General features: G+C 41.6%; 1 protein-coding gene across 1 annotated transcript in view; it reads left to right on the top strand.

Moving 5' to 3' along the window:
• The window catches only part of abca4a (ATP-binding cassette, sub-family A (ABC1), member 4a), a 51,502-nt gene extending 24,741 nt beyond the window's left edge, over positions 1-26,761 (top strand). Inside the window, exons 12-51 of the mRNA XM_049566120.1 lie at positions 614-811; positions 4,219-4,424; positions 4,507-4,683; positions 4,891-5,113; positions 6,674-6,895; positions 7,223-7,427; positions 7,831-7,908; positions 8,048-8,257; positions 8,974-9,151; positions 9,842-9,973; positions 10,100-10,239; positions 10,410-10,547; positions 11,529-11,707; positions 12,107-12,209; positions 12,758-12,963; positions 13,348-13,402; positions 13,582-13,662; positions 14,202-14,377; positions 14,660-14,784; positions 14,868-14,966; positions 15,065-15,254; positions 15,484-15,578; positions 15,783-15,815; positions 16,043-16,148; positions 16,262-16,336; positions 16,517-16,686; positions 17,058-17,235; positions 17,428-17,543; positions 18,131-18,278; positions 18,359-18,482; positions 20,256-20,385; positions 20,568-20,688; positions 20,776-20,838; positions 20,936-21,042; positions 21,140-21,281; positions 22,849-22,983; positions 23,124-23,227; positions 23,318-23,410; positions 23,533-23,782; positions 25,625-26,761. Of these exons, the coding sequence (XP_049422077.1) occupies positions 614-811; positions 4,219-4,424; positions 4,507-4,683; positions 4,891-5,113; positions 6,674-6,895; positions 7,223-7,427; positions 7,831-7,908; positions 8,048-8,257; positions 8,974-9,151; positions 9,842-9,973; positions 10,100-10,239; positions 10,410-10,547; positions 11,529-11,707; positions 12,107-12,209; positions 12,758-12,963; positions 13,348-13,402; positions 13,582-13,662; positions 14,202-14,377; positions 14,660-14,784; positions 14,868-14,966; positions 15,065-15,254; positions 15,484-15,578; positions 15,783-15,815; positions 16,043-16,148; positions 16,262-16,336; positions 16,517-16,686; positions 17,058-17,235; positions 17,428-17,543; positions 18,131-18,278; positions 18,359-18,482; positions 20,256-20,385; positions 20,568-20,688; positions 20,776-20,838; positions 20,936-21,042; positions 21,140-21,281; positions 22,849-22,983; positions 23,124-23,227; positions 23,318-23,410; positions 23,533-23,782; positions 25,625-25,744 (5,631 nt within the window). The 3' untranslated portion in view covers positions 25,745-26,761. The remainder of the gene's footprint in view (positions 1-613; positions 812-4,218; positions 4,425-4,506; positions 4,684-4,890; positions 5,114-6,673; positions 6,896-7,222; positions 7,428-7,830; positions 7,909-8,047; positions 8,258-8,973; positions 9,152-9,841; positions 9,974-10,099; positions 10,240-10,409; positions 10,548-11,528; positions 11,708-12,106; positions 12,210-12,757; positions 12,964-13,347; positions 13,403-13,581; positions 13,663-14,201; positions 14,378-14,659; positions 14,785-14,867; positions 14,967-15,064; positions 15,255-15,483; positions 15,579-15,782; positions 15,816-16,042; positions 16,149-16,261; positions 16,337-16,516; positions 16,687-17,057; positions 17,236-17,427; positions 17,544-18,130; positions 18,279-18,358; positions 18,483-20,255; positions 20,386-20,567; positions 20,689-20,775; positions 20,839-20,935; positions 21,043-21,139; positions 21,282-22,848; positions 22,984-23,123; positions 23,228-23,317; positions 23,411-23,532; positions 23,783-25,624) is intronic.
• The last annotated feature ends 33 nt before the right edge of the window (positions 26,762-26,794 follow it).

The following is a 26,794-nucleotide window of genomic DNA, read 5'->3' as shown; positions in this document are numbered from 1 at the left end:
TATTAACTATTTTCTTTCTACTGAACTACACCTGTCAACCATATCAGTGTGCAGAGGGATGAGAGGCTTGTGCCTATGACAACGTGAGATGTAAACATTAATGGCGTCCTCCTTGGCTGAGCTGTAATGTTAGCTAGCTCAGTGGCACCAGCTGAACGGTAGATGCACCCTTCCTTCTGGCAGGTGTATTTTAGTAGAAAGAAAATAGTTCCTACATGAGACTGCTCAGAGTTACCTGGTCATGATTTGTAGAAAGAGACATTGCTGTTGAGTTGTTAAAATGTATTTTTTGACACTTTGAGCACATCTAGTTGCATCATATACAAGAGAAGGCAGACATCTCTACGGCTGATATCCCCAACGCTCTGCAACTCACACCAAAACAGACTAGAATGATAGATAGCAGTTACAAGTGTGTATTTTGATGTTTGATTTTTGGCGCCTATACATTGCTTTCTCTTTCTCTTTTCCTCTTGGTTTTGTTGTTATGAAATGTTTATTGTGTTCCTGCTGGTGACTCAGCAACATCTTCCTTCAAGAAAAATGTTCTTGCTCATAATGGAAAAACACCCAGGGTAAATAAAGCCTGTTCCCCTCCTTCCTTTTGTTTTAGGACACCATCCGGAATCCAACAGTGATGGATTTCATTGACAGGAGTCTAGAGGAGGCGCCATTCTCCTCCAAACACATCCTCAACTTCCTGCACAACGGCCCACCGGAGGACCGTCCAGCCGACGTGCCTGATTTCGACTGGCGAGACATCTTCAATCTCACTGACCGGGTCATTCGGATGCTCAACCAATATGGGGATGTGAGTTGACATCACTAAAGGACACCTGTCGCTTTAGCATTTCGTTTATGTTGTAGTGTAGACATTACCTTTCTCTAAAATGCCACCACCTGGATTTTGAGGAATGTGTGTCAGTCAGCGTGTGGAATTATACTGACTGGTCAAAGGGGGCTCCACATTTCAAGATGAAAATAAGGTGTCAGGATTGTTTTTGCTTACTTCTCCCACTGGGCTCTGACAGCAAGATGTGGACTGTTTTCCACATTTTGCTCCACCTGAGATGTTAAATTCTAGGAAAGGCCTATTGATGAAATAATCCAATTAAGTTTAGGCCCTGTCACTGCTTGGCTATACTACTATGTGCTCAATACCACTCTTGACGTGGTGTGAGCATTTAGCTGTCTCTAGGCTCTGCAATTTGTCCGGCCGTCCAGAGACATGGAAATCTACCCAGGTGGGCGAGAGCCAGAGCTGTCGAGTCTCTTTTGTTTACTGCTGATGGAGTGGAGGGTGGAAAAAAAAAAACAGAAAAACATTACAAACCTTCTCTTGTGAGGGCCCTCCACATTTAGAGGAGCAATGCATTTGAAACAAAGTTAAAATCACCCCTTTCCATGCGGAGGCTAATCGGGATGAGAGGCCTATCACACTGGGGGGTGACACAGGGGGCACCTTGGGGCATGGCTGGGTGGATGGTTGGTGCTCTTTGTTTTTGTCCAAGTTGAAGCTTACAGCACTTGAGTGTGACAGAGAGAGTGGGAACGATTGAGGCCGATTAGATACAGCTGTCACTCCATCCACCATCTTTTATAAAGCAGCAACAATGACAGTGGGCTTGATGGCTGGTTGGCTGCACGTTGGTGGTATGCATGCATATCACACCACACAGAGGGGCTGCAGTGTTGGTGGGTGAATGCCTGGGTAAATGAAGGGACGGTCTTTGAGATTTGAATAATTTGTTGGGTGTGTTTAGTGTAAGCCTACATTGTGTCTGTAAATGCATATATGTGTGTGTGTTTTGGATGCATGCCTGTGTTTGCATGGCAAGCTGAGTGTTTTTGGGATATCTGTGCATGTGATCTCAGTTGTTGTTGTGTTGTGTTGGAATGTTTTCTTCTGGATCACAGCCCTTCCTATTTGCATTAGCCCTCAGTGAATGGCTATATCAGATATGCTTTGCAGGGAAGAGACAACCATTCCTGAAGTTTCTCTGCAAATGAGGGCGTAGTAAAGTGTGGATGATAGTGACTTTAGCCAACCCTTGCAACTCTGGGATTTTCACCTTTTCCGCCAGCATGGCGGTCTATCTGTCAGTCAGACCATCACTTTTGTCCAGACTGAAATATCCAGGTAACTATGGAATAGATCGCCATTTAATTTTGTACAAACATTCATGGTCCCCTGAGGATAATTCTAGGATGGCTTTAGTGATCCCCTGACATTTTTGTTGCACCACCAGCAGGTTGTTATACACAAATGAAAATGTAGTTCTGCCAATATATCCCTCTAAATCCTACACAGTAGACCTTTAATGGCTGCACACACAATTTTTTTCAGACATTCATATTTATCCTATTGAATTCTGTGATCCTGTGGCTTCTCTAGAGCCACCATGAGTTGGCATTTTTAGCTGAAATGTTTTGGGAACTGTTGGATGAGTTTTAATCACTTTGATGATCACCTGACTTTTCAGCTGGTGTAATCATCACTAATGACATTACATAAACTGTGTATAAAGATGGATGACGCGTCCTCAATTACCTTTTTTTTTGTTTTTTGTTTTTACAAACTTCATTAAGAGCAATATAACAGTACAACTCAAGATTTATCAAATCATTACAAACATTTCAATATCAATATTGTACAAAATAGATGAAAAAATGAAAAACAAATGAATATAATCAGAGAACAATACCAGAGTGATGTCATAGAGGAAATAAAGGAAGTCAACATTGCAAAAAAAAAAAAAAAAAGAAAGAAGAAAATAAATAAAGAAAAGGAAAAAAAACCACAATTAGGATCTGCTAAATAATAAAACTGAATTGTTTAAATAACCTAATAGTTTTAGTTAATTTATTCCACTGTACAGAAGTGAAGGTAAATTATCCAGGAGGCGGGCGCTTCCACTGTGTATCAAAATTCCCGCCCATACACCTGTCTGACCAATCACGAGCAGCGCCACTGAATGCTAGCCCACTGATTGGCTCACACAGTTGTCAGTCAAGTTGTGAAGTACCCGTTTTATATCAGAAAAACGAACACTTGAACAAACAGCAGCGTGATAAAACTACCTCAAATGACAGAAACCACCTCTGGGAAAAATTTATTTGATGTGTACATAGAGTTTTTAGTTTGGACCATCTGCTAACATGGCGGGGCCTGGGTTTATGACCGTTACTGCAGCCAGCCACCAGGCGGCGGTCGAGATGTTTCGTCCTCCCTTTTGGTGAGCTGTCACGTCGTCCATCTTTACAGTTAGCGTCACATTTTCAACAGCTTCACCTGTACTTTGCTTTTAGTGAGCACTGAGCAGGACAGCATGCTAATATGCTAAACTAACTGATTGGTGTTAGCATGCTAGCACTGTCTTTGTCAGTTTGTTAGCAGGCTAACACGCTAAAACTATGACGGTGGATGTGGCAAACAGTGTGCCTGCTTGATGTTAGCATGCTAGCACTGTCACTGTCAGTATGTTAGCATGCTAACACGTTAAAACAAAGATGGTGAATGTGGCAAACAGTATGCCTGCTTGATGTTAGCATTGTCAGTATGGTAGCATGCTGACTTTAGCATTTAGCTCAAAGCATCATTATGCAGAAGTATAGCCTCACGGAGCCATTAGCATGGTTGTTTAAAATATATACTGACCCATTAGCTAAATTCTTAGATCAGTAAGGTGACAATTGAGTGCATTGTGTGTTTCTTTCCTTCTTTTACATTTTAATTGTGTAATATGGTGGTAACAGAACAACTGAAAACACGAGCAGACACGTCAACAGTTATTATCAACAGAGATTATATAAAGTAAAGAGACATAATAATATAAATAAAGACCAACAAAAGAAGACAATGCAAAACAAACAAGGAGTACATCACATGCTTAAACTAGTAGGTATACAGGCCAATTGATGAAAACAGATTTTTTTTCTGAGTACATCTGCATGAGAAACTCATGATTCACATGTAATTATGTCAGCTTACATTTAATACTGTATATTTAAAAAGAGTTTAAAACCAGAGTTATCAAGGTTAGATATTTTCTAAAGTTTCTCAAGTGCTTTTTTTTCTGGTGGATTGTTTACCTCTCTGGCTGGACTTCAGCACTTAAAATGCTGTTAAGCTGGTGCTCTGCTTATATCCAGAGGTTTCCCTGGTTTAACACCTGGCTATTTCCACATCTGTATCTCTCTTCATTCTTCTTGACCCAGTGTGTGCTCCTGGATAAGTTTGTGGCTGTGCCTGATGAGGGTACCGTCACTCATCTGGCCTTGGACCTGTTGGAGGACAACAAGTTCTGGGCGGGCCTTGTCTTTGTGAATATGCACCCTTGGACCACCAGCGTCCCACCTCATGTTAAATTCAAGATCCGTATGGATATCGATGCAGTGGAGCGCACCAACAAGGTCAAAGACAGGTCAGAGTCAAAGTCAAGTGGAAATGATGGGTTTAATATAACAATGACAAACAGAGGGATAAAGTATGTGTGTATTGCTCAGGTACTGGGACCCTGGCCCCAGAGCGGATCCTATGGACGACTTCCGCTACATTTGGGGCGGCTTTGCTTACCTTCAGGACATCATAGAGCACGGGATCATCAAGACTCAGACAGGGAAGGAGTGGCCACTGGGTGTTTACCTACAGCAGATGCCCTACCCTTGTTATGTGGATGATCTGTGAGTGGAAAACATGATAATTACCTTAAACTACTTTAAACTGACTTTCGTATAGCTTTTGACTGTCATGATACAGTCGTTATGCTAACAAGTTAACTGTTGTGTTTACAGTGACTGATAGATTGCGAGAATCACACTATTCTGGTTCACCCACTTCAATAACTGTGTCCCTCTCCATCTAATTTCTCCTTCTCCTTCTTTATCCAGCTTCATGTTGACATTAAACCGCTGTTTCCCCATCTTCATGGTGCTGGCCTGGGTCTACTCTGTGTCAATGATAGTCAAGAGTATTGTCCTGGAGAAGGAACTCCGCCTGAAGGAGACCATGAAGGCCATGGGGGTCACCAACGGCGTAATCTGGTCCACCTGGTTTATTGACAGTTTCCTCATGATGGGAACCAGCACTGTTCTCCTGACAGCCATCATCATGGTGAGGAACGATTTTCCAAACAGCCTTGAAAGGTTGTCATTCCTGCGCCATCTAATTTGTCACATACAAGCACTGTGTCTTTGGGCAGATGACCTAACGTCACAGTAGTTAGAACACTGATGAGTATACAGCACATGAATAGAGCTTGTAGAGTTTTTGTAGGTTTCCTGTACCATATTCCATCACATTTCATATTACCTTAATATCGGCTGTTCACTTTAATCTAGGGCTGCCACGATTAGTCGACTAATCGATGACTAATCGACTATTAAAATAATCGGTGACTATTTTAGTCATCGACTAATCGGTTTGATTTTTCATGGAAAAGTACTATAAAAATACCCCAAAATACTCTTACTGCAGCTTTTTACGTTCAGATATTGGCAGCTTTACACACTCTCCCGTGACAGTGAACTAAAACTCTTTGGCGTGAGTATGAAACAAGACAGTAGATGATGTAATTTTGGGGTTTGGGCGAGACAGACTGACATTTTTCAACATTTTAACATATTTTTTGATGAAATGATGAGTTGACTAATTGAAGAAATTATCGACAGATTAGTCGACAATGAAAATAATTGTTAGTGGCAGCCCTACTTTAATTGCATTTAGTTGCTATATTTTATTATAAAAGTTCATACAACAATCCAGTTTTTGCCAGAAACACCTAATCTTCCAGTGAAGCTAATGAGTCTTTCTATAATTAAGTCAGTGTGTGTCTGATCATGTTAACTTCTATAAATGGAAATATCAAGCTATTACTCATTTTACTGCAAATCATTACCAGATCTTTTCCCTTGAAATGACTAATTAATAATCGTTGCCTCGCTGATAACATACATATAAATCATTCATGAAAGAACTGTGAACACCATGACATCATGGGAATTATGTCAACGGCTCTGCAGGTCAATAATTAACTCTTCTATGTTGTAAGAGTCCTCTCTGTCATCAGCCAGTGGTTCAGCTGATATGTTGTATGCTGTAAGATAGATGGGCTGTTATGACCTCTAGTGGATGATATGTGTAAAGCAATGATTTACATCAAGATCCCCCAGATAATGTCTATATTTCAGGTCAACAATGTAGTATTTACTATCCGCTATTTCACGTAGCAACTATGTCTAAATTTGGTTTAACATCACAGGGTTTCTATATGTTTTAAATAGACTATGGCAGCAATGAGTTTGATTCAGATAATAATGCAAAAGACATGAAGTCACTGTAAACATGGCGTCCTAGACTGGAATATTTCACATAATTAAAGCGTTATGCACATCAATACTGATACAAAATATATTGCATATGTAACATTGTCATACAGTGGAGGGAAATATCTTTTCTAAGTTTCAAGCTATTTAAATCAGCATTTAGTATGGGGAAAAAACTGCATCTCTCTCACTTCCCTTGCCAAATAGTTAGAGTTTTAAAAAAGCATGTTATAAAGACAGCTTTTTGTTAGGCTCCTTACATTAATCCATTTGCAGCGTGTATGTTGGGCTTTGCAGATTCAGTGAGTTGCAGCTAAAAACTATGTTTCTCTCTGTGTCTGACCCATAGGGAGGAAGGGTACTCAACTACAGCAACAGCATCATCCTCTTTCTCTTTTTGCTCACCTTCACTACGGCCACCATCATGCAATGCTTCCTCCTCAGCGTCTTCTTCAACCAGGCTAACCTGGCAGCAGCCTGCTGTGGCATCGTTTACTTCGCTCTTTACCTCCCGCACATCTTCTGCTTCGCTTGGCAAGACCGTATCACCAAGGACATGAAGATCTTGGTGGTGGGTGTCACATCTTGGCATCTCCCTCTCTATCAAGGGATCATGTTTCAGTAAAAAACATAGTAATTAATCACAGTTACACTCTTCCTAAGTATAGTGCCACATATAGAAACTGATTTTGTTCCTTACTGTATTACAGACCTAAAAACCAAAGCATTATAACTATGGCTCACTAAACAAAGTGATTCAGAGGCCCATCACACATTGACAAATTCAATGTTATATAAACATCATGGTTGTAGTTTTAGTTAAAATACAGAGTGAATTGAAATCAGACTGTAAATGGTTGAAAAATGGTCTTAATGATTTTACCATTGCCCCCCTCAGAGTCTGCTGTCCCAGGTGGCTTTTGGCTTTGGGACGGAGTACCTGTCGCGGTATGAAGAGCAAGGCCTGGGCCTGCAGTGGGACAACATCCAGACCAGCCCTCTTGAGGGGGACGAGTTTTCCTTTTGCACCTCCATCTGTATGATGGGCCTGGACACTGTGCTGTATGCTGTGCTGGCCTGGTACCTGGACAATGTCTTCCCTGGTCAGTTTATTAGAGAGAAATAAATACAATTTTCATCGGGGTCATGGGGGGCTGAAGCCTATCCCAGCTGACACTGGGCAAGAGGCGGGGTACACCCTGGACATGTTGCCAGACTATCACAGGGCTGACACATAGAGACAGATAAAAATTCACACTTGCATTCACACCTACAACCAATTTAGAGTCACCAGTTAACCTGCATGTCTTTGGACTGTGGGAGGAAGCCAGAATACCCAGAGAGAACCCATGCTGACACAGGAAGCACATGCAAACTCCACACAGAAGGGCTCCCCCACCCCAGGGTTCAAAACAGCCCTTTGCTGTGAGGCTATGCTTAGTTGTTTTCATTTATTTACATATTTATTGTAGCTCATACATTATATTTTCTCTGTTTTCATCACAGGCCAGTATGGAATTGGTCGACCATTTTACTTCCCTCTTCTCCCCTGTTATTGGCTCAACAGTGTGGCTCCAGCTTCAGGTACACTGACCATTTTCCCAATTCACTTACTGTGCGTAAGGAAAGATTTATGCTTAGGGGAGAGACTGTTATCCAGTGGCATAATTTGAAGGATCTCAGCTTTAACTTGCTTTTAAAATCCTTTCTTTGTTCTCCAAAGGCAATGACAGACTGGGGTTGGATAAAAAAGGCTTTGATAACCTGGCCAACAAAGAGCAAGGAGAGCAGCAGAAGCAAGAGGAGGAGGAAAACCAAGATCAGGAGAAGGCCAAGGCTCTGGAGGAGACAGGCTCGTGTGAACACCAGGATCAGCGTGAGAGGATGGAGAAGGAAAACCAGGCTGAGTCAGAGGACAACCAGGACAGAGATGGTATTATAGTTACTCACTGGTTCTGTGTACAAAGCTGCTTTTCTTACACAGAGAGGTGCAGTTTGTTAGATTCAAAACACTTACTGTAACTTCCTGAAAGAGATGCAAATCATATTCAACCACAGGGTATAACACATACAACACAGTTGTATCATGATTTGACTATCACACAGCTGCATTTGATTATCTATCAACATCTCTGCTTCTAAATATCTTATCAATTATGTTAGAGTAATATTTCTCCGAGCAAGATCTCCATTTCAGGTTTGAAATAGTCTCTATATTTGCTCTCCCTTTCCCTCTCTGTCAATCAGAGTCATTGTGTGGGAACTCAGTGCCCTTGTGTTTATGTTTGCACTTGCTGGCATATGTGAACACACACACTGCTCGCTTCTCAGTTTCCTGCTTAGTTAATAAGTGATGGAAACTGTTTTCTTTACACCGTAAGGCATTCCAGTCCCCTGATCTCATATATGTCTTTCAGACATTTGGGAAATTAAATTACACTTTTGTTACTTTCTGAAAAGAGAAAGGATATGATGTGTTAATACCACTGTCACTTTTTATAATACGGTAAACTTTTTAATAACATTCTGTTGCTTTGAAACAGAATTTTAATTGATTCAACTTTAAATACGTAAACGCTCCATAATCTGTATTCACTCCTTGTCCAGACAAATGAGTAACAAACATGTTGTTGTTTTTGTTGTACGCAGGTCAGCCTTTCTTTGAAGCAGAGCCAGCTGACCTCGTGAAAGGTGTTTGTATCCAGAACCTGGTCAAAGTGTTTGGCAGTAGCGCCACACCAGCCGTGGATAGCCTTAGCATCAACTTTTATGAGAGCCAGATTACTGCCTTTCTGGGCCACAATGGGGCTGGGAAGACCACCACCATGTACGTCACACAGATGGGTACTCACACACAACAACCACAAGGGCCGAACATGTGGAAAATAGTTCAAAATTCTCGTGTCAATATTTAGCCAAGGGACACTTTGTTTCACTTAACTTATTTTTCTCTCTCTGTCTCTTGGGGCGCCCAGTAGCTCACCTCGTAGAGCAGGCGCCCCACATACAAAGGCTTTGTCCTTCCTGCGGAGGCCAGGGGCTCGATTCCAAACCACAGCCCTTTGCTGCATGTTATCCCCTCTCTCTCTCCCCCTTTCCTGCTAATACTATCCTATCGATTAAAGGCAAAAAACCCTTAAAAATATCTTAAAAAAACAAAAACAATTTTGGGCGGTAGTAGCTCAGTTTGTAGGGACTTGGCTTGGGAACCGGAGGGTCACCAGCTCAAGTCCCCGCACAGACCAAGTATGGAGCATGGACTGGTACCTGGAGAGGTGCCAGTTAGCCTCCTGGGCACTGCCTAGGTGCCCTTGAGCAAAGCACTTGACCCCCAACTGCTCGGTGCACCTGTCAATGGGCAGCCCCTTTACTCTGACATCTCTCCATTTAATGCATGTATAGATCCTGTTTGTGCATGTGTTTGTCCTTCAGGCCTGTGTGTATATGCCAACAGAGTGAATTTCCCCTTGGGGATTAATAAAGTGTATTTTCTTCTTCTTCTTCTTCTTTCCCTTAGGTCCATCTTGACCGGTATGTTCCCTCCCAGCTCAGGGACAGCCACCATCTACGGCAAGGACATCCGCACAGACATGGATGCTATTCGTGTGTCTCTGGGAATGTGCCCTCAACACAACATCCTTTTTCAGCAGTATGTAACTCTCCATACACAAACAAGTAACAATAACAACAAAATCATGCTTGCAGTGTATATCAGGTGCAGTTTTCTAGTTGCAACTGGATCATCGCTCCCTTTATGTCTCTTGCTCTCTGTCAGTATGACTGTAGCAGAGCATATCCTCTTCTACTCGCTGCTGAAAGGCCGTCCAATAGCAGAGGCCGAGGAGGAGGTGGAGAACATGCTGCAGGATCTGGGTCTCCCCCACAAGAGAGATGAACTGACCCAGAACCTCTCAGGTTTGTCTGGGTGCTTCTTCATCCAAAAAGCAGCTGCTGCATAGGGATACTTTTTATTGTTCATGTTTTTAAATAGATGGTCCACACCTGGTATGCTGGTGTGTGCACAAATATATTATCACTCAATACAGTAACACACAGTGTCAGTACTTTATGATATTTTAATCCAGGGGGCATGCAGAGGAAGCTATCAGTTGCTTTGGCATTTGTTGGTGGAGCCAAGGTGGTGATCCTGGATGAGCCCACTTCAGGGGTGGACCCCTACTCCAGACGCTCCATCTGGGACCTGCTTCTCAAATACCGTGCAGGTAAGACTGACCCCTGCTGGCGAGAAGAGAGCATAGAGCCCTAATGTCATGGCACTGTGGAGGTTTTTGAGATTTGCCCCTCAGTTTTTTTGTATATTCTAATATAACAAGACAAATAACAGTTTCAGTTTTTCCTTAAAACAACCAGCCTTTACTGTCTTACATATTGCAATAACTGAAATCATCATTCACTTAACAGTGTGACGCTTTAGAATATGTTATGAGCGTTGACATGGACACCGTCCATCTGTTAAAAACAGATAGCAGTTCATACTTAATGTATATTGTTTATATTTTATTTGACTTTATTTTTGCCACATTAACTGACCATTTTACTATAATATTGTATTTGTAATAACTGCCCAACTATGTGTAGTCAGCTGTGTCGTTTGGCAGACAAGTATTTCATTAAGTGACTATAATTCATCAGATCACAGTGTGCTAAATATACTCGCATTCATATTATAAATTAGGTTTCATTATCAGGTTTCCTTGACAACTACTACTGAGCCTTGCCAATACCATAATTAGAAGAGATCTGGGGTGAAAAATTATAACAGTAGCAGTGTAGCTTGTCAGGCTGTATTACACGACATGTTGAGGTTAGATGATGAACAAACCTGACAGGTTTGTCTGGTCAGGCCACTAATAAGCATTCAGCCTCTGTTCTGCACAAAACTATTGACAACAGTTCTTTAGTTAAACCTGATACCCATAACACTGGGTAACTTTCTGAACTAAAGCTGTTATGTACACAATAATGGAGCCTCTCTGATTTAGATTTGAAAGGACAGATGCTTCCGCTTAAACTATCACAATTGCATCGTATTTTCTTAAGTTATGACACCACATTCAGACCCACTGTACATGAAACTCCACATTAAAAATGAATAGAGAGATTTTTCCTGCCAGTATTATTAGATCTTCTCTAAGCGAGAAATCAGAATAATCAAATATCTATCTGTCTGTCCCTCGCTGTAGGACGCACAGTGATCATGTCCACCCACCACATGGACGAGGCCGACCTGCTGAGTGACAGGGTGGCCATCATTTCTCAGGGCCGCCTCTACTGCTGCGGCTCACCCATCTTCCTCAAGAACTGTTTTGGTGCTGGCTTCTACCTCACTCTTGTGAGACGAATGAAACAAGACACACTGAAGGTGGGAACTCATGAAAGATGGAGTGTGTTTGTGTGCTTTAGGCTTTAAATGGTGCAGAGTGGTAGCTTGCCAAGTGGTATTGAATCAGGAATTTTGGTTGAGGGTGAATTTTATTTACAGCATTGCCAGGATTTAATTCTTGTCTGGCTAGAAAAGTGGGACAGCAGTTAGGCATGAAACCCTGGTTGATTAAAAAACACTATAATGACCATACAGAAGTGGGTTTATCCGAGATATTTAACATCAGACTAACACAGACTGGTTTCACCTGTATGAGTCCCCTTGTGATTTGTATGGAAATGAGTTCCTGTGAGACTTAAGCGGCAGCAAAAATGCATGCAGGAGATATATATGAACATAAAAAAAGTAAATTATGGTTTCTGATGACATGTCCTGCAGGCCAGCTGTGACTGCACACAGGATTGCTCCTGTAAATGCACAAAGTGTTTGAAGTTCAAAGTGAACCAGGAGGAGAACGCGAGTCCAGACAGACAGATGGATGGTGAGTTCCATTTCCGTGTTATTATTATATTGTAATTTCAGAGATCAGTGTGCTATGCCAAGTTCATTGTCAGCCTCCTTAAACCTGGTTTTAGTCTATTCAGCTACTAAATGAATACTGCAGTGGAGCATAATCTCTTTGTCATGGTGATGAATAGCTTTTTTGCACTGGATTGTAGTCGGTCGACTTACTGTAGCTGTTGCCAACACACCCAGAAACACCCTGTGCTGACTTTATGCAATGTACTACTGTAGACTTATTATTTGTCAGTTGGGTGTGCAGTTTTGATAAATTATATGCTGTAATTTAATGTGTTTTTCCTCTATTATTTGTTTCCTGCTGTGATTTTGCACACCCTTCGCAGCACATTTCTACTCCACAAGCCACCTGTCAAATATTCTGTTTTCTTAGCTGTTTCTTTTTACTGTTACTGTTTACTGTAGCAGAGAGGTAAAGGTCCAGGCAGTAGGATATTAAATTATATAATCAAAGTAATTAACATGTGATGGAAGCTGATATATGGCCAAAATCATCCCACTCATCCCCAGGTAACATGGAGAGCATCACAGCCCTGATTCACCATCATGTGCCGCAGGCTCGTCTCATCGAGGCCATTGGTCAGGAGCTGACCTACCTGCTGCCCAACCGCAACTTCCAGCCCAGGGCGTATGCTAGCCTCTTCAGGGAGCTAGAGGAAACGCTGGTGGACATCGGCCTCAGCAGCTTTGGTGTGTCCGACACATCACTGGAGGAGGTAAATGGAAATAATAACAAATGAAACGATAACAGTTGTCGTAATCATAGGACTGCTTGTGTTTGAAACTAAAAGTGAAAATTTAAAAAGTTTTAAACATTTACAAATTTACATTAAAGTCCCAGAATGAGACAATAGATCAAACTGACAGTGACTGCCCCCTGAGTAAGACAGATTCTTAGTCATGGAGGTATATATTTTCATTTTCTGTGCAATTTTAATAGCAAGATCCAAAAAAGGCGAGTTTTATTGGGACAATCTGTCATACAGACTCGGTCTGACATTCACCTTTACAGTGATTAGACTCTGTTACATGAGGCTGTGTAATAAAGAGCATCTGTTAATATCTTGGATCCTGAAAATAAAATAAGCTTTCCTTTGTAGATCTTCCTAAAGGTCACTGCTAATGGAAATGCAACCAACAGGAAATGTATACCAGGTAAAAAACAAAAAGAAAGAAGCAGTTTTTGTAGCACTTTCCCTTCACTTCTGTCCTCGTCCTGTTGATGTGTTGTATGTCTGAATGTGTAGTTGTATCTCACATAGCCCTATTTTCTCCATCTCTCCGTCATCATGTGAACTACATCCTTTGTATCCCACTCTCTGACCCTCTCTCAGACAAGAAATCATTGCGACAGATCTGTCGAGCTAGTCTTTGTGGATTCAACAGAGTGGCAGTTGATATGGGACCACCTAAAGGTGACTTTGGCTTTCAGCTTATAGCTCTGGACAAATACTGCTGTAGTGAGAAAAACATAGCAATTTAAGAGGCTTTACAGTCTATTATGTGTTGTAAAATGAAACCTATTCAACCTTCCTTTGCTGTAGAAGAAGAATTTGTGAAGGTCAACTGAGACATTAACAGAATAGTTTGACATTTTGGGAAATGCCCCCACATTTAATCCATTCTTGAAAACCTATTTGAGGAGGTGTTTTTCCTGACAACAGTGTAACACAGAGAGCTTTGGCTTGGGCAGTTTGGCTAGTGGCATGTGAGCAATTCATCTATATATATGTATGTTTCAGTCCAGAGCTTTCAGGGGCACACACCAGTAACAGGTCAAGGTGATGAACTACATCCCTGAGGCTAGTAGAGCACCGCTGGTAAATGCTTTCTGATCACCGCTCACAGAAGGCTAAACATGCTAAGCTGGCTGGCTGGCTGGCTGCTTAAATCGAGCATGTACACTACATGGGCGAGTCAGACAATGCAGTTTGACTTGAGCTCTATATTCCAGGGACAGATGGGGATTTGCACACCAATGGCCAGGGCTCATGTGATATTCCAGAAGGCAGTGCGGGCAGGGGATCCTCCCAGGTCAGAGGTCTGTGTCTCACCATCAAACAGTTCTTTGCTCTGCTGATCAAGAGGTTGCATCACGCAACGCGCTCCTACAAAGACTTCTTTGCCCAGGTAACCTGGCTATAATTCATTAAACTATAATCCTTATTCAAGGCAGTATTTGCATTTTATGTTTTAAGTGTTGCTTTATGGTGTGCTTTGCATTTACTGGAATATCATTTAAATTTGCAAACAATCAGAAGAAGAGGTCCTTTTCTCAGTTATATTGTTATATTCAGTTTGGCTTTTTGAGTTAGAGTTTAATTTCTAAGAAGCACCAGGGCCTTGATCTGAATCAGAGTTTTCATCTTTTGTCTGGTTTTTAAATGGCACTTGTTTCTCTGTGTTTAATAGATTGTGCTGCCAGCCAGTTTTGTTTTCCTGGCGCTGACATTCACTCTGATCGTTCCACCTTTCGGAGAGTATCCAAGTCTGACTCTCACTCCCTGGATGTACGGGAGACAGTACACCTTCTTCAGGTGGGTATAATGGACAAACGGATGTCAAATTAAATTTGGCTTAAATAGTCTCTGGATACAATTTGTGCTTTTGTCCTTTGCAGTAATGAGCGTCCTATGGATGCTCAGATGAGATACTTCGGTGAAGTGCTGTTGGACAAGCCTGGCTTTGGGACTCGCTGCATGGTGGATGAACCACTGGAGTGAGTCACCTTCACGGATTTTGATCTTTTTCTTTTATCCAGACTGTCCTCTGTGCTGTTTTGTTTGACTGCATGGTTTTGATTTCGCCCACTGCCAGAGATTTCCCGTGTAACAATATTACCACAGAGTGGGAGATGCCCTTGGTCAACCCTGTCCTCATAGATATGCTGGAAGGCCCAGAATGGAGCTCCCTCAGACCGTCTCCAGACTGTCAGTGCAGCACTTCCAAGAAGCTCACCATGCTGCCTGTGTGTCCTGTGGGAGCGGGAGGCCTGCCACCTCCGCAGGTAAGAAGTTGGTTTAATAATATTGGAATGATTACAGTATATATTATGTATATATAATTAACCCTTTCAAGCACACTACTAAATTCCTTCAGCACATCCTATTATATGTTGTGCATTGACTTGCGTGTTACTTCCACACATTCGACTGTAAAGGCATACATTTGGGGGTTCATCAGTGCTGATTAGATTCTCATATTCAATATACACTGTGTTTGATTTTGTGCATCAGAGGATCCAGTCCACAGGGGATGTTCTCATGGACTTAACAGGCAGGAACATCTCTGACTACCTGGTGAAGACCTACCCCAGCCTCATCAGAACCAGGTATAAGATCCTGTGCACCAGTTTAAAAGGAAGAACTCATTTACTTCTCCAAAAATGACATTATTTACTATGTAAACTGTGATGTGTATACGTAACAAAAAAGTACAGTCTTGTTAATATGAAAGTACACAACTGTTTATGTCAAAGAAGCTTATTGGTGGTGATGAAGTATTTTTAAAAACTGAAATGTTGATCTCTTTCCAGTTTGAAGAGCAAATACTGGGTGAACGAACAAAGGTAATTTCAAATACTTGTCCAACTGCTTCTTTGTCAGGTTATAGTTAGATCTAAATATAGCTATTTTACATTTATTTTGAAGTATATTTCAAGGATGGATGTGTTGTGTGTAGTGGCGCAGTTCTCCCTCCAGTGGTTGTAATGGTGTGGTACAGTTTTGGGCTGCAATAGCTGGAATCACAGTCACACATTGCAGATGTCAGCAGGTTTTTCTCTGTGGTGTCCAGGTATGGAGGTATATCAGTGGGAGGACAGCTGCCTGTTCTAGAGCTGCAGCCAAAGACCATCCAGGATCTAGCAGCACAGCTGGCGCAGCTGTTCAATGTTACTGGGGTATGGCTTTAAAACTCAACATTATGTTTGTGCACACTTTTTGTTTCTGTGTGTTTATCACCTTGTTCTTCAGTGATATCTTATGTAACATGGCCTTGGATTTTCGGTTGCAGGGCAAACACTCCAGACAAACCTTGAAGGACATAGGGACGTTCCTCAGATACATGGAGACTCAAAACAATGTCAAGGTCAGTCTAATAAAGCCTCATCAGCAAGATGAAACCTTCATCACTGTGATCCACTTGCCTCATTGTGTAACACATTGTAATAGACTATATGTAATTTTGGCACAAACCAAATAACTGTTGTCGTTTATAGATGCCTACGATATGAATGCTCAAAGTACATCATTCACTGTGTTTCCATAGGTGTGGTACAACAATAAGGGCTGGCATGCCATGGTTTCTTTCATGAACGTGGCCAACAATGCCATCCTCCGTGCAAACCTGCCCAAAGGAGCTAACCTGGACGAATATGGAATCACCGCCATTAACCATCCTCTGAACCTCACCAAAGAGCAGCTCTCTGAGATCACTGTGTAAGTGAGAAATGGCTGACACATATTCCATTATCGTTCAACATCTGAAACCTTTCTAGGTGGTTGCAAAGAAAAGTAAGGAGTTTTTAGAGGTAGTGTCAGGATGTGGTGCTTGTGTAGGAACATATCAGTCCGTTTTTTTTATGCCTCAACGCCGGCGACTGCTATGGGCGGTGTTGAAGATGTGTGTGAAGCATTCTTGTTTCAGAATATGCAGCTTCTTTGCAGCAACATCCATATTTAAATCATTGTTAGCTCTCATGGCGTGACATGTGACTCTGGACAGACATGGATTAAAACTAACTGTACCTTGACTGGTTCACAGAGGCAGTCTTAGAGTCTCTGATAATTCTTCTCTGTCCTCTCCTCAGCCTGACCACCTCAGTGGATGCAGTGGTGGCCATCTGTGTCATCTTTGCCATGTCCTTCGTTCCAGCCAGCTTCGTCCTCTATTTAATCCAGGAGAGGGTCACTCAGGCCAAACACCTGCAGTTTGTCAGTGGTGTCAGTCCATTAGTCTACTGGATGGCCAACTTCCTCTGGGACATGGTACACTGACCCTATTACCTTATAAGATGAGCACCAATGTCCGGAAAATAGTAATAGTCAAGGACATTTAATTATGACCTTTATAAGAACAACCAGAGTAAAGACAATCAAGGTCAAAAGGCTTTCTGTTCTTTGCGCATGATATTGTTGTGTAGACAAAAGTGCTTATTGTTTTTATTGCTGTTTCTGCAGTTGAATTACTCCATCAGCGCAGCGATGGTGGTGGAAATTTTCATCTTTTTCGACAAGAAGTGCTACACCTCACCGACCAACCTTCAACCACTTATTTCCCTGCTTATGCTTTATGGGTAGGTTTTTGTCTTTTTTAAAGCACTAACTGTTGTTCAGTCTTTTTTCCTATAACAAAGGATGTGAAATGAGGGCCAAACACAAAAGCATAATTAAATGTCTGTGAGCTCCAGCAATTTTGTTTTTTAGCTTTACTGGGTCTGTATTTTAATGAAATATTGACAAACCGAGAACAAATAATCTCTCCATTAAAGTGAAATTTAAAACCTCGTACTTGAATTGATTCCACGACAAATGGCTGATTTTTAACAGAGGATAGCACAAAACTTATTACCCTGTTTCTCTTTTTCTTTCTGATCCCACAGTCAGTTGTGTGGCTGGTGTTGATTAGTTTTGACTTTCTTCTAACACTTAAAACAAGGGTTAGATTTTCAGATGCGTCCCTCTGCAGATATTTTTCAGCATCTGTCCTAAAAGTGAGCTGCTGTAATCACCAGTCATGTTTACTCCACACCCGACGGTAGCTCCTAACACGTCAGTCAGAATATATCATTGCATACTATATGTTGCATCACTGGGGTCTGACATTAGTTTGTCACATTGGTTTTGCCTAACTGATGCTCTTTCTGATCACTTTCTCTCCTAGCTGGTCTGTGACACCCATGATGTACCCCATGTCCTTCATATTCAGTGTCCCCAGCACGGCCTACGTCTCTTTGTCATGTATCAACCTCTTCATAGGCATCAACAGCAGCGCCATCACCTTCATCCTGGACCTTTTTGAGGGCACCACAGTAAGACCTCAGCACTTGTTTCTGTAAATCCAAACCTTCCATTTATCTGTCATATCATCCTAATTTGGATTTCTGTCCAGACTCTATACAAGTTCAACCAGCTGTTGAAGACCGTGCTGCTCATCTTTCCCCATTACTGCCTGGGCCGAGGTCTTATAGACATGGCCATGCACCAGGCGGTGACTGATGTCTATGCTCGCTTCGGTAATCACACACAAATGCCCATATGCCTCACAGTCCAGCAAGCAGATACTTCTAACAACAAAAGCCTTTAGCTGTCAGCCACCATCTCAACACTCTAAAGAGACTGTCCTTCAAAATACAACCACACAGGTTTTTAGTCAACCCGGTCTCACTCTAATGTCGTTGAATACTGGCACTTGGGCAGTGACTTCTGGTGTCAGACACAGATGAAAAAAGCCGTCCTTTCACGTGGGCATTATGTGCAGCCAGTCACCGTTACTGTTTAATGGCTCCCAGTGGTGTCAGGGGGAAATGCAGCTAGACAAGAATGAAACTTAAGACGGCAGGAATCCAAGTAGGGTGGGTGGGAGATTGGGTGGATGGATCCAACAACCACTAACTTTCACCCAGGAAGTTGGTGCTCGCTCCCCGAAAGATTGTAAGGCCAAACCCTGTTCTTTTATCTTAAACCCAATCACGTGCTTTTGTTGCCTAAACCCAACCACGTGCGTGTATTGGCAAAACGTAATGTAGTGCATTTATTTTGAAAGAGACTGTATGCAAACTGTGTATTTCCTGTGAAAACGGAACTGTAGTTTGAAAACAGACGATGCATGCAACAGGCATTATTTAACGTGATGTCCAAGAACGTCAACAACCAACACACACAGGGTACCGTGCATGTCATCTGTCGATGTGGAAAGCCCATGACCAAACGTCAATATGTGACGAGGCCGGAGTGAGAATGTGTTTCATTTGTACAGGCAGGTTATTAGGACCAACATTTACGTTATTGTCAGGTGACGACCTCTCCTGGCCATAGTAATTATATGGATTATATTAAGTGAAGTAATAGAAAGAGCAAAAAAAAATCTGCATACGGAGGCAGGTTGTAGTGGTGGACAGGTCAAAAAACACAGGACTTTGAGGCAGGAGACCCATCCCCTCAGCAACAGCGCTGGGCTTTAAGGCAATTAGACAAAGTGGCCTAAACCATGGAACCACGGTTCATGTCATATCCAGTGAATTAGCGCCTTATGAATGACGTTATGTATTTAATTTAAAGTTACATAGGTTACGTTTAGGAAAAGAAACATGGTGATGATGTACCTTAAAATAACTCAAAGTTTACTTGGTTTCATGCAATTCCAAGTAGCGGTCTCCTGTGTTTGTTTGACTCATGCACCACCACCTACTTCCTCTTTACTCACGTCAACACATTGATCAAGTGATCATAGCCTTCTGAATTTTTTGAGTTGTACACAAATTACTGACTGATTATGTAGGTCATATACGAAATGTGTTGCATTACTTTGGTAGCTATACGTACAAACATGAAAACAGCCTGACTTATTTTAACTGAAACCCAACTGTTAACAGTCATCTACGACCCATTCCTGCAGGTTTAAGTATGACACAGGTAGGACATATGTGGTTGTATGAGTTGAGGGCTTGTTGCTCTTAATGAGTATTGGGTCACTGGCTGCTTTAGAAATCTGACAGCTTACTGTACATGAACCATCCAAACCTGGGCAAACTGCAGAGTAGTAACACACTGACCACACAAAGTGATCGAGGAATCTGAAACAGATTCACAAGTATTGAAGAATGTGAAATTGAATGGGCAAAATATGAAATATTACAATACAATTACTATCACTGTTTTTACTAAAAAATATATTCCAGATAAACTAAGCCTCTCTTGTATTTTTCTTATGCCAAGGGAAAAAATATTCAAGTTTAAAAGTATGAAAGGGTGACTAAAAGGTGTGTTTTATTTATATATCTTACCAGGAGAGGACTACAGTCCAGACCCCTATAACTGGAACTTCATTGGGAAGAATTTATTCTGCATGGCTGTTGAGGGATTCGTCTATTTCACCCTTAACATTCTGTTCCAGTATCGCTTCTTCCTGGATCACTGGTGAGTGTAGTAGAGCGTGAATAAGGAAACCAAATTTACCAGATGTACTTTAATAATTGCTCTTTGAAAATTGCAGAGTGTGTGTAATACAATTTCCAGATAACACATTCTGAATGTGATGTTACTGGTGCATAAATTGACTAGAAGTTGATTTAACGAGCTGTTTATTTTTCCATTGGCAGGATATCAGATTGCCCAAAGCCTCCTATTTTGGAAGAAGATGTAGATGTGGCAGAGGAAAGAGAGCGTCTCTACAGGAGTGAAAAAACAAATGACATTTTACGTATACGAGACCTGTCCAAGGTGAGACACTTTTCTTTGGATAAAACAGTAAAACTCAAAAATATATTTCCATTTCATTCTGATGTTGTTCTCATCTTCTTTTGCCAGACATACCCAGGAACAATCATCCCTGCAGTGGACCGAATCTGTGTTGCAGTATCACCTGGAGAGGTTTGTGTGGTTAAACCAAATCAATTTACTCCACAGATGAAGCATTCCCACCACCTCATTGTTAATCTATCATGTTTTTCCTCCTGGTCCTCTGCAGTGCTTTGGTCTACTGGGTGTGAACGGAGCAGGGAAGACCACAACATTTAAAATGTTGACAGGAGACATCGATGTCACCACAGGAGATGCCTCAGTCTCTGGTTACAGGTCTGTACATATTGTTTTTACATACTGTGAATTTTGATATAAAAGTAATAGTAATAGTTGTAATCAGCATTCTTGTTGTTTACCCCTAAATCTTCAGCATTTTGACCAACATCCTGGACGTCCACCAGAACATGGGATACTGCCCACAGTTTGATGCCATAGATGAGCTGCTGACAGGCAGAGAACATCTGCACCTCTACGCTCGCCTCCGTGGAGTTCCAGAGTCGGAGATCAGCAGGGTGAGATGCACACTTTGCAAGGAAATAATTTCAAACTGGACCTGACAGCACTGTGAAATGATAAAAATGATGAATGTATCTTATATAATTTTCGTGTTTGAAAGTAACACAGTCCACAAGCCTAACTTATTTGCCATCAGGCACCCCTTGTGAAGGTTGTAGAAAAAATGAAGATGGATGAAAAAGGTGATTTTTAGTTTAAGCACATCCTTTAACTGTGAGCACTGAGGAAATATTAGCCAGTTTGATAATGAGAGGGGTGTAATGGGGCATTAAAGGAGCTGTAAGTGACATTCAGAGCGTATCTATGGTTTCTGAATCTGGTCTGAGGTGGTGTCTGCATACAGTTCTCTACATGGAGGTGGCTTAGCCAGTAGATAGCAGCTAACGGCGCTAAATAAACAATTATAAACAGTTCTCAATGAACAGTGCTAACAATGGTAACAATGCTGACAGAGCTAACACCGCCATATTAGGGCAGTGCAGAGCAACGGCGATTAGCTATCCAGTGGGACACACACAAGGTTTCACATGCCCTAACATGCATGCACAGCCGAGCAGGCTACAACAACAGCCCACTGTGATATAATAGTTCAGGAAGGACCCAGATGCAGAGCAGCAGGCAGGTTGAAGGTTTAACAAAAAACAAGCTTTAATAAAGCTGATAAAAAACATCCCAAACAGGCAGATAACAGAAAGTCAAAAAGAGAGAGGAACCAAAACTAAACTTCAAACCAACAGGGATAATACGATAAACTCAGGGAAGAAATCCAAACACAAAACAAGACACGAGGCAGGAAACAGCGAAGGGAACGACACCAAGAACACAAGGATGAACTGAGACAAACTGACAAAGAAGAAAGGGAAACACACAGGAATATATACACAGAAAACTAATCACAAGAATGAGACGCAGCTAGAGTAGGGAGACACGAGCAAAAGGAGGGAAATGAGGGAAATGGGGATTGGCTTACAACAAGGGTGTGGAGGGGAACACTAGGGTGGCGCAAAAAAGACTAATACAGAACAGGTGTGAAGGGAAGACTCTTGGAACAGGGACTAACAAGACAGGTGTGATAGAAAACAGGCGGGAAAACACACAAAGACAGGAAGTAAAATAACATGAAACAAGGAACACAAACAAAAAAACGTAAAACAAAATTCACAAGATAATAGAATATAAACAAAAACCAGGATCATGACACTCACAGAGAAACTCAGATTACAGCACCCACAGAGGAACAGTGGTTTGCTGCCATATTAGCAATATAATTTCCATAATGCCAAAATAGATGCACAGTTGAAGACATTGCTACATACAAATGTTTTATAAAGCTTGTTCCTTCCTTTACCAAATACAAACATTTTTGGACAAAGACAAAAATACCAGCAGTCAGCGAGTCCCACTGTAATTCTGTTGTTCAAAGAATCAGTGAAGTTCAGTTAAACACTCTGCATATTTGGAAACTACAAAGTCCACATAGTGTCATCTCAATCTATGAACCTGACACCTTTTGTTTGACTGAATTGTAACAGGAGGCACTTACTGTATCCTCCTCGTGCTCAGGTTGCAGAGTGGGCCATCCAGAAGCTGGGCCTGTCAGAGTATGCAGGCTACAGTGCTGGGACCTACAGTGGAGGAAACAGGAGGAAACTCTCCACAGCCATCGCCATGATAGGCTGCCCTGCACTGGTGCTGCTGGTGAGGCCAACACTAATGACTGTTATTGGTTTGGATTAGAGATTTATCATGGGGAACACTGTCATATGAGCATGGTTAGGTGATAGATGAGATGTTTCTGTGTGTATATTAATGTGTTTGTTGTAATTAATGCACATTAGGATGAGCCCACTACAGGTATGGACCCGCTCTCCAGACGCTTCCTGTGGAACTCCATCATGAGTGTTATACAGGACAGACGAGCTGTGGTCCTCACCTCACACAGGTAAACTCTCTGGTGTAGGTGTTTAACTGTGTGTTCACTATATTTATGAGCACAGATTTTGTATTTTAATATCCCCATCTGTCTTTACAGCATGGAGGAATGTGAGGCGCTGTGTACCCGCTTAGCAATTATGGTTAATGGATCCTTTAAGTGTTTAGGAACCATTCAGCACCTCAAATACAAGTGAGCCATTTTACTTCATCCCATATGTCAAAAAATCAGTTAACCATGATTAAAAAATCTAATTAGCATTCTACAAAATTGTCGAGCTTTGATTTTGTTTCACCCTACATCAATGTGAATAGATTTGGTGATGGCTACGTGGTGACCATGAAGATCAGGGCAGCTAAGCCCGGCTGTGCCCCTGACCTGAACCCTGCTGAAGCATTCATGGAGAGCACCTTCCCTGGCTGCATCCAGAGAGAGAAACACTACAACACTCTACAGTATAAGATCTCCTCCTCCTCCTTGGCTAGGATCTTTCAGATGGTCCTGGCGAACAAAGACAAGCTCAACATAGAGGACTACTCAGTGTCACAGACCACTCTCGACCAGGTAAATGAGCACAGGAAATGATAATGAGTGATTAAATGTGAATTTGATAGGGGTGTACATTTTCTCAACTCATGTTTTTTGTAGGAGAATCAGATGGAACAGTTGGAAACCAGTCGAATTATTCAAACTGTGAATAATTCACTCACTTTTTTATTTTTAGCTGTGCTAGCAGTGTGGCTGTACAGATGGCAGTGTTGGTCTGCTGGTCCATCACTTTGGTCCAGGCTGAAATATCTCTGTGAATACTGGATGGATTGCAGTAAAATTTAGTAGAAACATTCAAGTCCCCAACACAATTAACTGTGATCTCTTTGCGATCCCACCACTTTTTATCCAGCTCCATCATCAGATGAAGTTTTTATAAAGTCCAATACTTGGGTTTGTGGCCAAATCTGATGACATTTCCATCAGCCTCAGCTGTACCTTGTGTTTGGTGCTAATTAGCAGATGTTAGCATGCTATTGTTGCTGGCCAGTGGCAAAGACAATGCCTGTGTGTATAAACAAAGAGGCAGAAAACTTAAGCTTGTGTTCAGCTCGACTGCAGGATTTTTTCTGCTTCCTAAACATAGGAAATACGTAACAAATGACTTCCTGGGGTGATCAACAAAATACTCATAGTAGCGTCAGGTAAGATACAGTATCTTCAAGTAACGGTAGTGTGCAAATACACCGACAAATGAAGCTCTGCGAAATAAATGCTGTATGAATTAAAGGGAAATTTCAGTTTATTTCAACCTGTCACCTATCGTCCTAAATTTGTTTCAAGTGACTAGTGACATAAAAATAATAGTTAGCATGTTAGCCGTTAGCCTAGATACAGCCGGGGCACATAGTAGCGTCAGACCTGTTAAAACGTAAGTGAAAGGGCATACTTCAAGTGCAAAGTTAGTCCACTAAACAAACTTTTTTCCACAAAGACCGCCTCATATCGTTAGGATAAATGTCAAAGAACATATAGAAAACGACATGTAAACGTGTTGTCTTACCTTACCGGTGTGCTGCCATGTTTGTTTACCATTTAGCTCTGCATTCCAAAGCGCGGCCGAACAACATTGCAACTTGAATGCTAGTTATGTGTTTGTGAGCCTGACAACATGCTGATGTTAGCAGTTAGCTGAAACACAGCTGGGCCTAAATACAGACTCACAGAGCCACTAGCATTATATTTCTAATCAAATCGCAGAGTAAATGTTGGCATTGTACATTTATGCAAACCACAAATGTGTAAAATTTATACATTGTATTATGTATATTTTGAAGATTTACATTTCAGCAACACTGTCATTAACATGTGGTTATTTTTAGGCACAAAAACAACTTGGTTATGTTTAGAAAAATATCATATTTTGATCTAAAAATCCCAGATTTGGTGGTGCAGTCGCTGCTGGAAATGCCTCAGTGTCTCACTAAACACCATCCAGTTTTATTGATTGTTGGTTTTGAACGGTGGTCTGCAGCTTGGCAGCCATCTTGCCTAGGTTTCACGCCATCCACTATCCCCTCCACCTCCAGATGACAAAGTCAGCTTAAAAATATGTAATCAGAACCACCACACTTAAGAAACGTTGTAACGCATCCATTGTTTGCAGAAATGTACAACACCAACATTTTCTTCTGGTGACTGCGCTGATATTTCATATCCTTGCTTTTTGTTTGTCATCTCTCTTGATAGATACTGAGATTTCGTCATTATATTTAAAATGTCCAACTGATATTTCAAACAAATCTTTCTACATTATTTCATTCTCTCATGTCCTCTGCCTTGCATCGAGCATCATCATGGCTCAGAGGACAATAGGTTTATGTTTCTAATGTTTCTATGTATTTCTGTTCCCTCTAGGTTTTTGTGAATTTCGCCAAACAACAATCGAGAGAGGATGATGCCATCGTGCTGCATCCAAAAGCTGCTGGGGCACAGCGATATGTTGAAACCACACCCTTCAAGTCGTTGAAGAAGTGAAGTTACCTCAATGAGCTCAACTGGGAGAAAAGCTTTGGTTTGTGTTTTAGGGGCCACAGTGTCCAAATGGTGAGTGTGTACTTTGGAGGACTGAAAGTTGGTCAGCTTGGACCTCCTCTTCAAATTAGGATTCTATACAGTGTCATCGTGAAGTCCTGTCCTTAGTCTAGTGGAGACAGGCGACTGGTGCTGGTGCAACTGTTTTGGGATACTAAAAACACAGGCACGAACTGGATGTGTCCTCCAAGTTTGAGTCCCTCATCAGCATTTGAAGCAGCCTTTGGAATGGGGCCGTTCTTGTTGATCCATTGAGTGGTGTTAGGCCCTGAGATGCAGTCTGTAAATGGTACAAGACATATGTCATGTTTGACTGATGATTTGACATGTGGCAATACTTTGCTTTTCCAGTAAACGGGGTTAGTGGGCTTTGGACTTGGAAAGTGTGGAGCATTTCTGTGCCTGCTTTTTGTTCCACGATTTGCTCACCTTGTAGGCCTTGCAAACTAAATGAAACAAAGCTTGAGATTTATGACAAGGACCATGGCTGTGATTGATGACATGTCAAAAAGGTTCAATATCAGGCTGTAATGGGAGTGTGAAGAAAGCATAGGTCCTGTGTATTTTTTGCTTCAGATGCCAAGCAAGATCGTCTTTTATTGCCTTCGTTAGATATGTGAAATAAGCACTCAGAGAAGCATAGCCTTAGCACTTTATTGATGCAGCTTTAATTGAAGCATCACAATTCTTACCAAGATGTTTGGTTAAAAAAAACCTGCTAGTGCAATACAGCTAATGATTTTTACAAAATCCTCTTGCTGCTATGGAATTCATTTCAGTATTGTGATATTTTTATGCCACCAATGTCTTCAGTTTTGGCGCTTTGTCATGATTATGTGCAACTTTGGTAATTTGTCTGCATTCAACCAGCACCTGGTGTCATGAGAGGAAGTCAGTGTCACAAAAAGACGTTTCTGAGAGGGTCATCACATCCAATAAAGTCACAATTTTTCCTTAAGATGTGAACCTTTTTATTTCTGGACATCCTGCTTG

This window comes from Epinephelus fuscoguttatus, linkage group LG21, assembly GCF_011397635.1.
Source record: "Epinephelus fuscoguttatus linkage group LG21, E.fuscoguttatus.final_Chr_v1".
Taxonomy (NCBI): domain Eukaryota; kingdom Metazoa; phylum Chordata; class Actinopteri; order Perciformes; family Serranidae; genus Epinephelus; species Epinephelus fuscoguttatus.
Note: the sequence above shows the minus strand (reverse complement) of the source record. Positions and strands in the feature narration are given on the sequence as shown.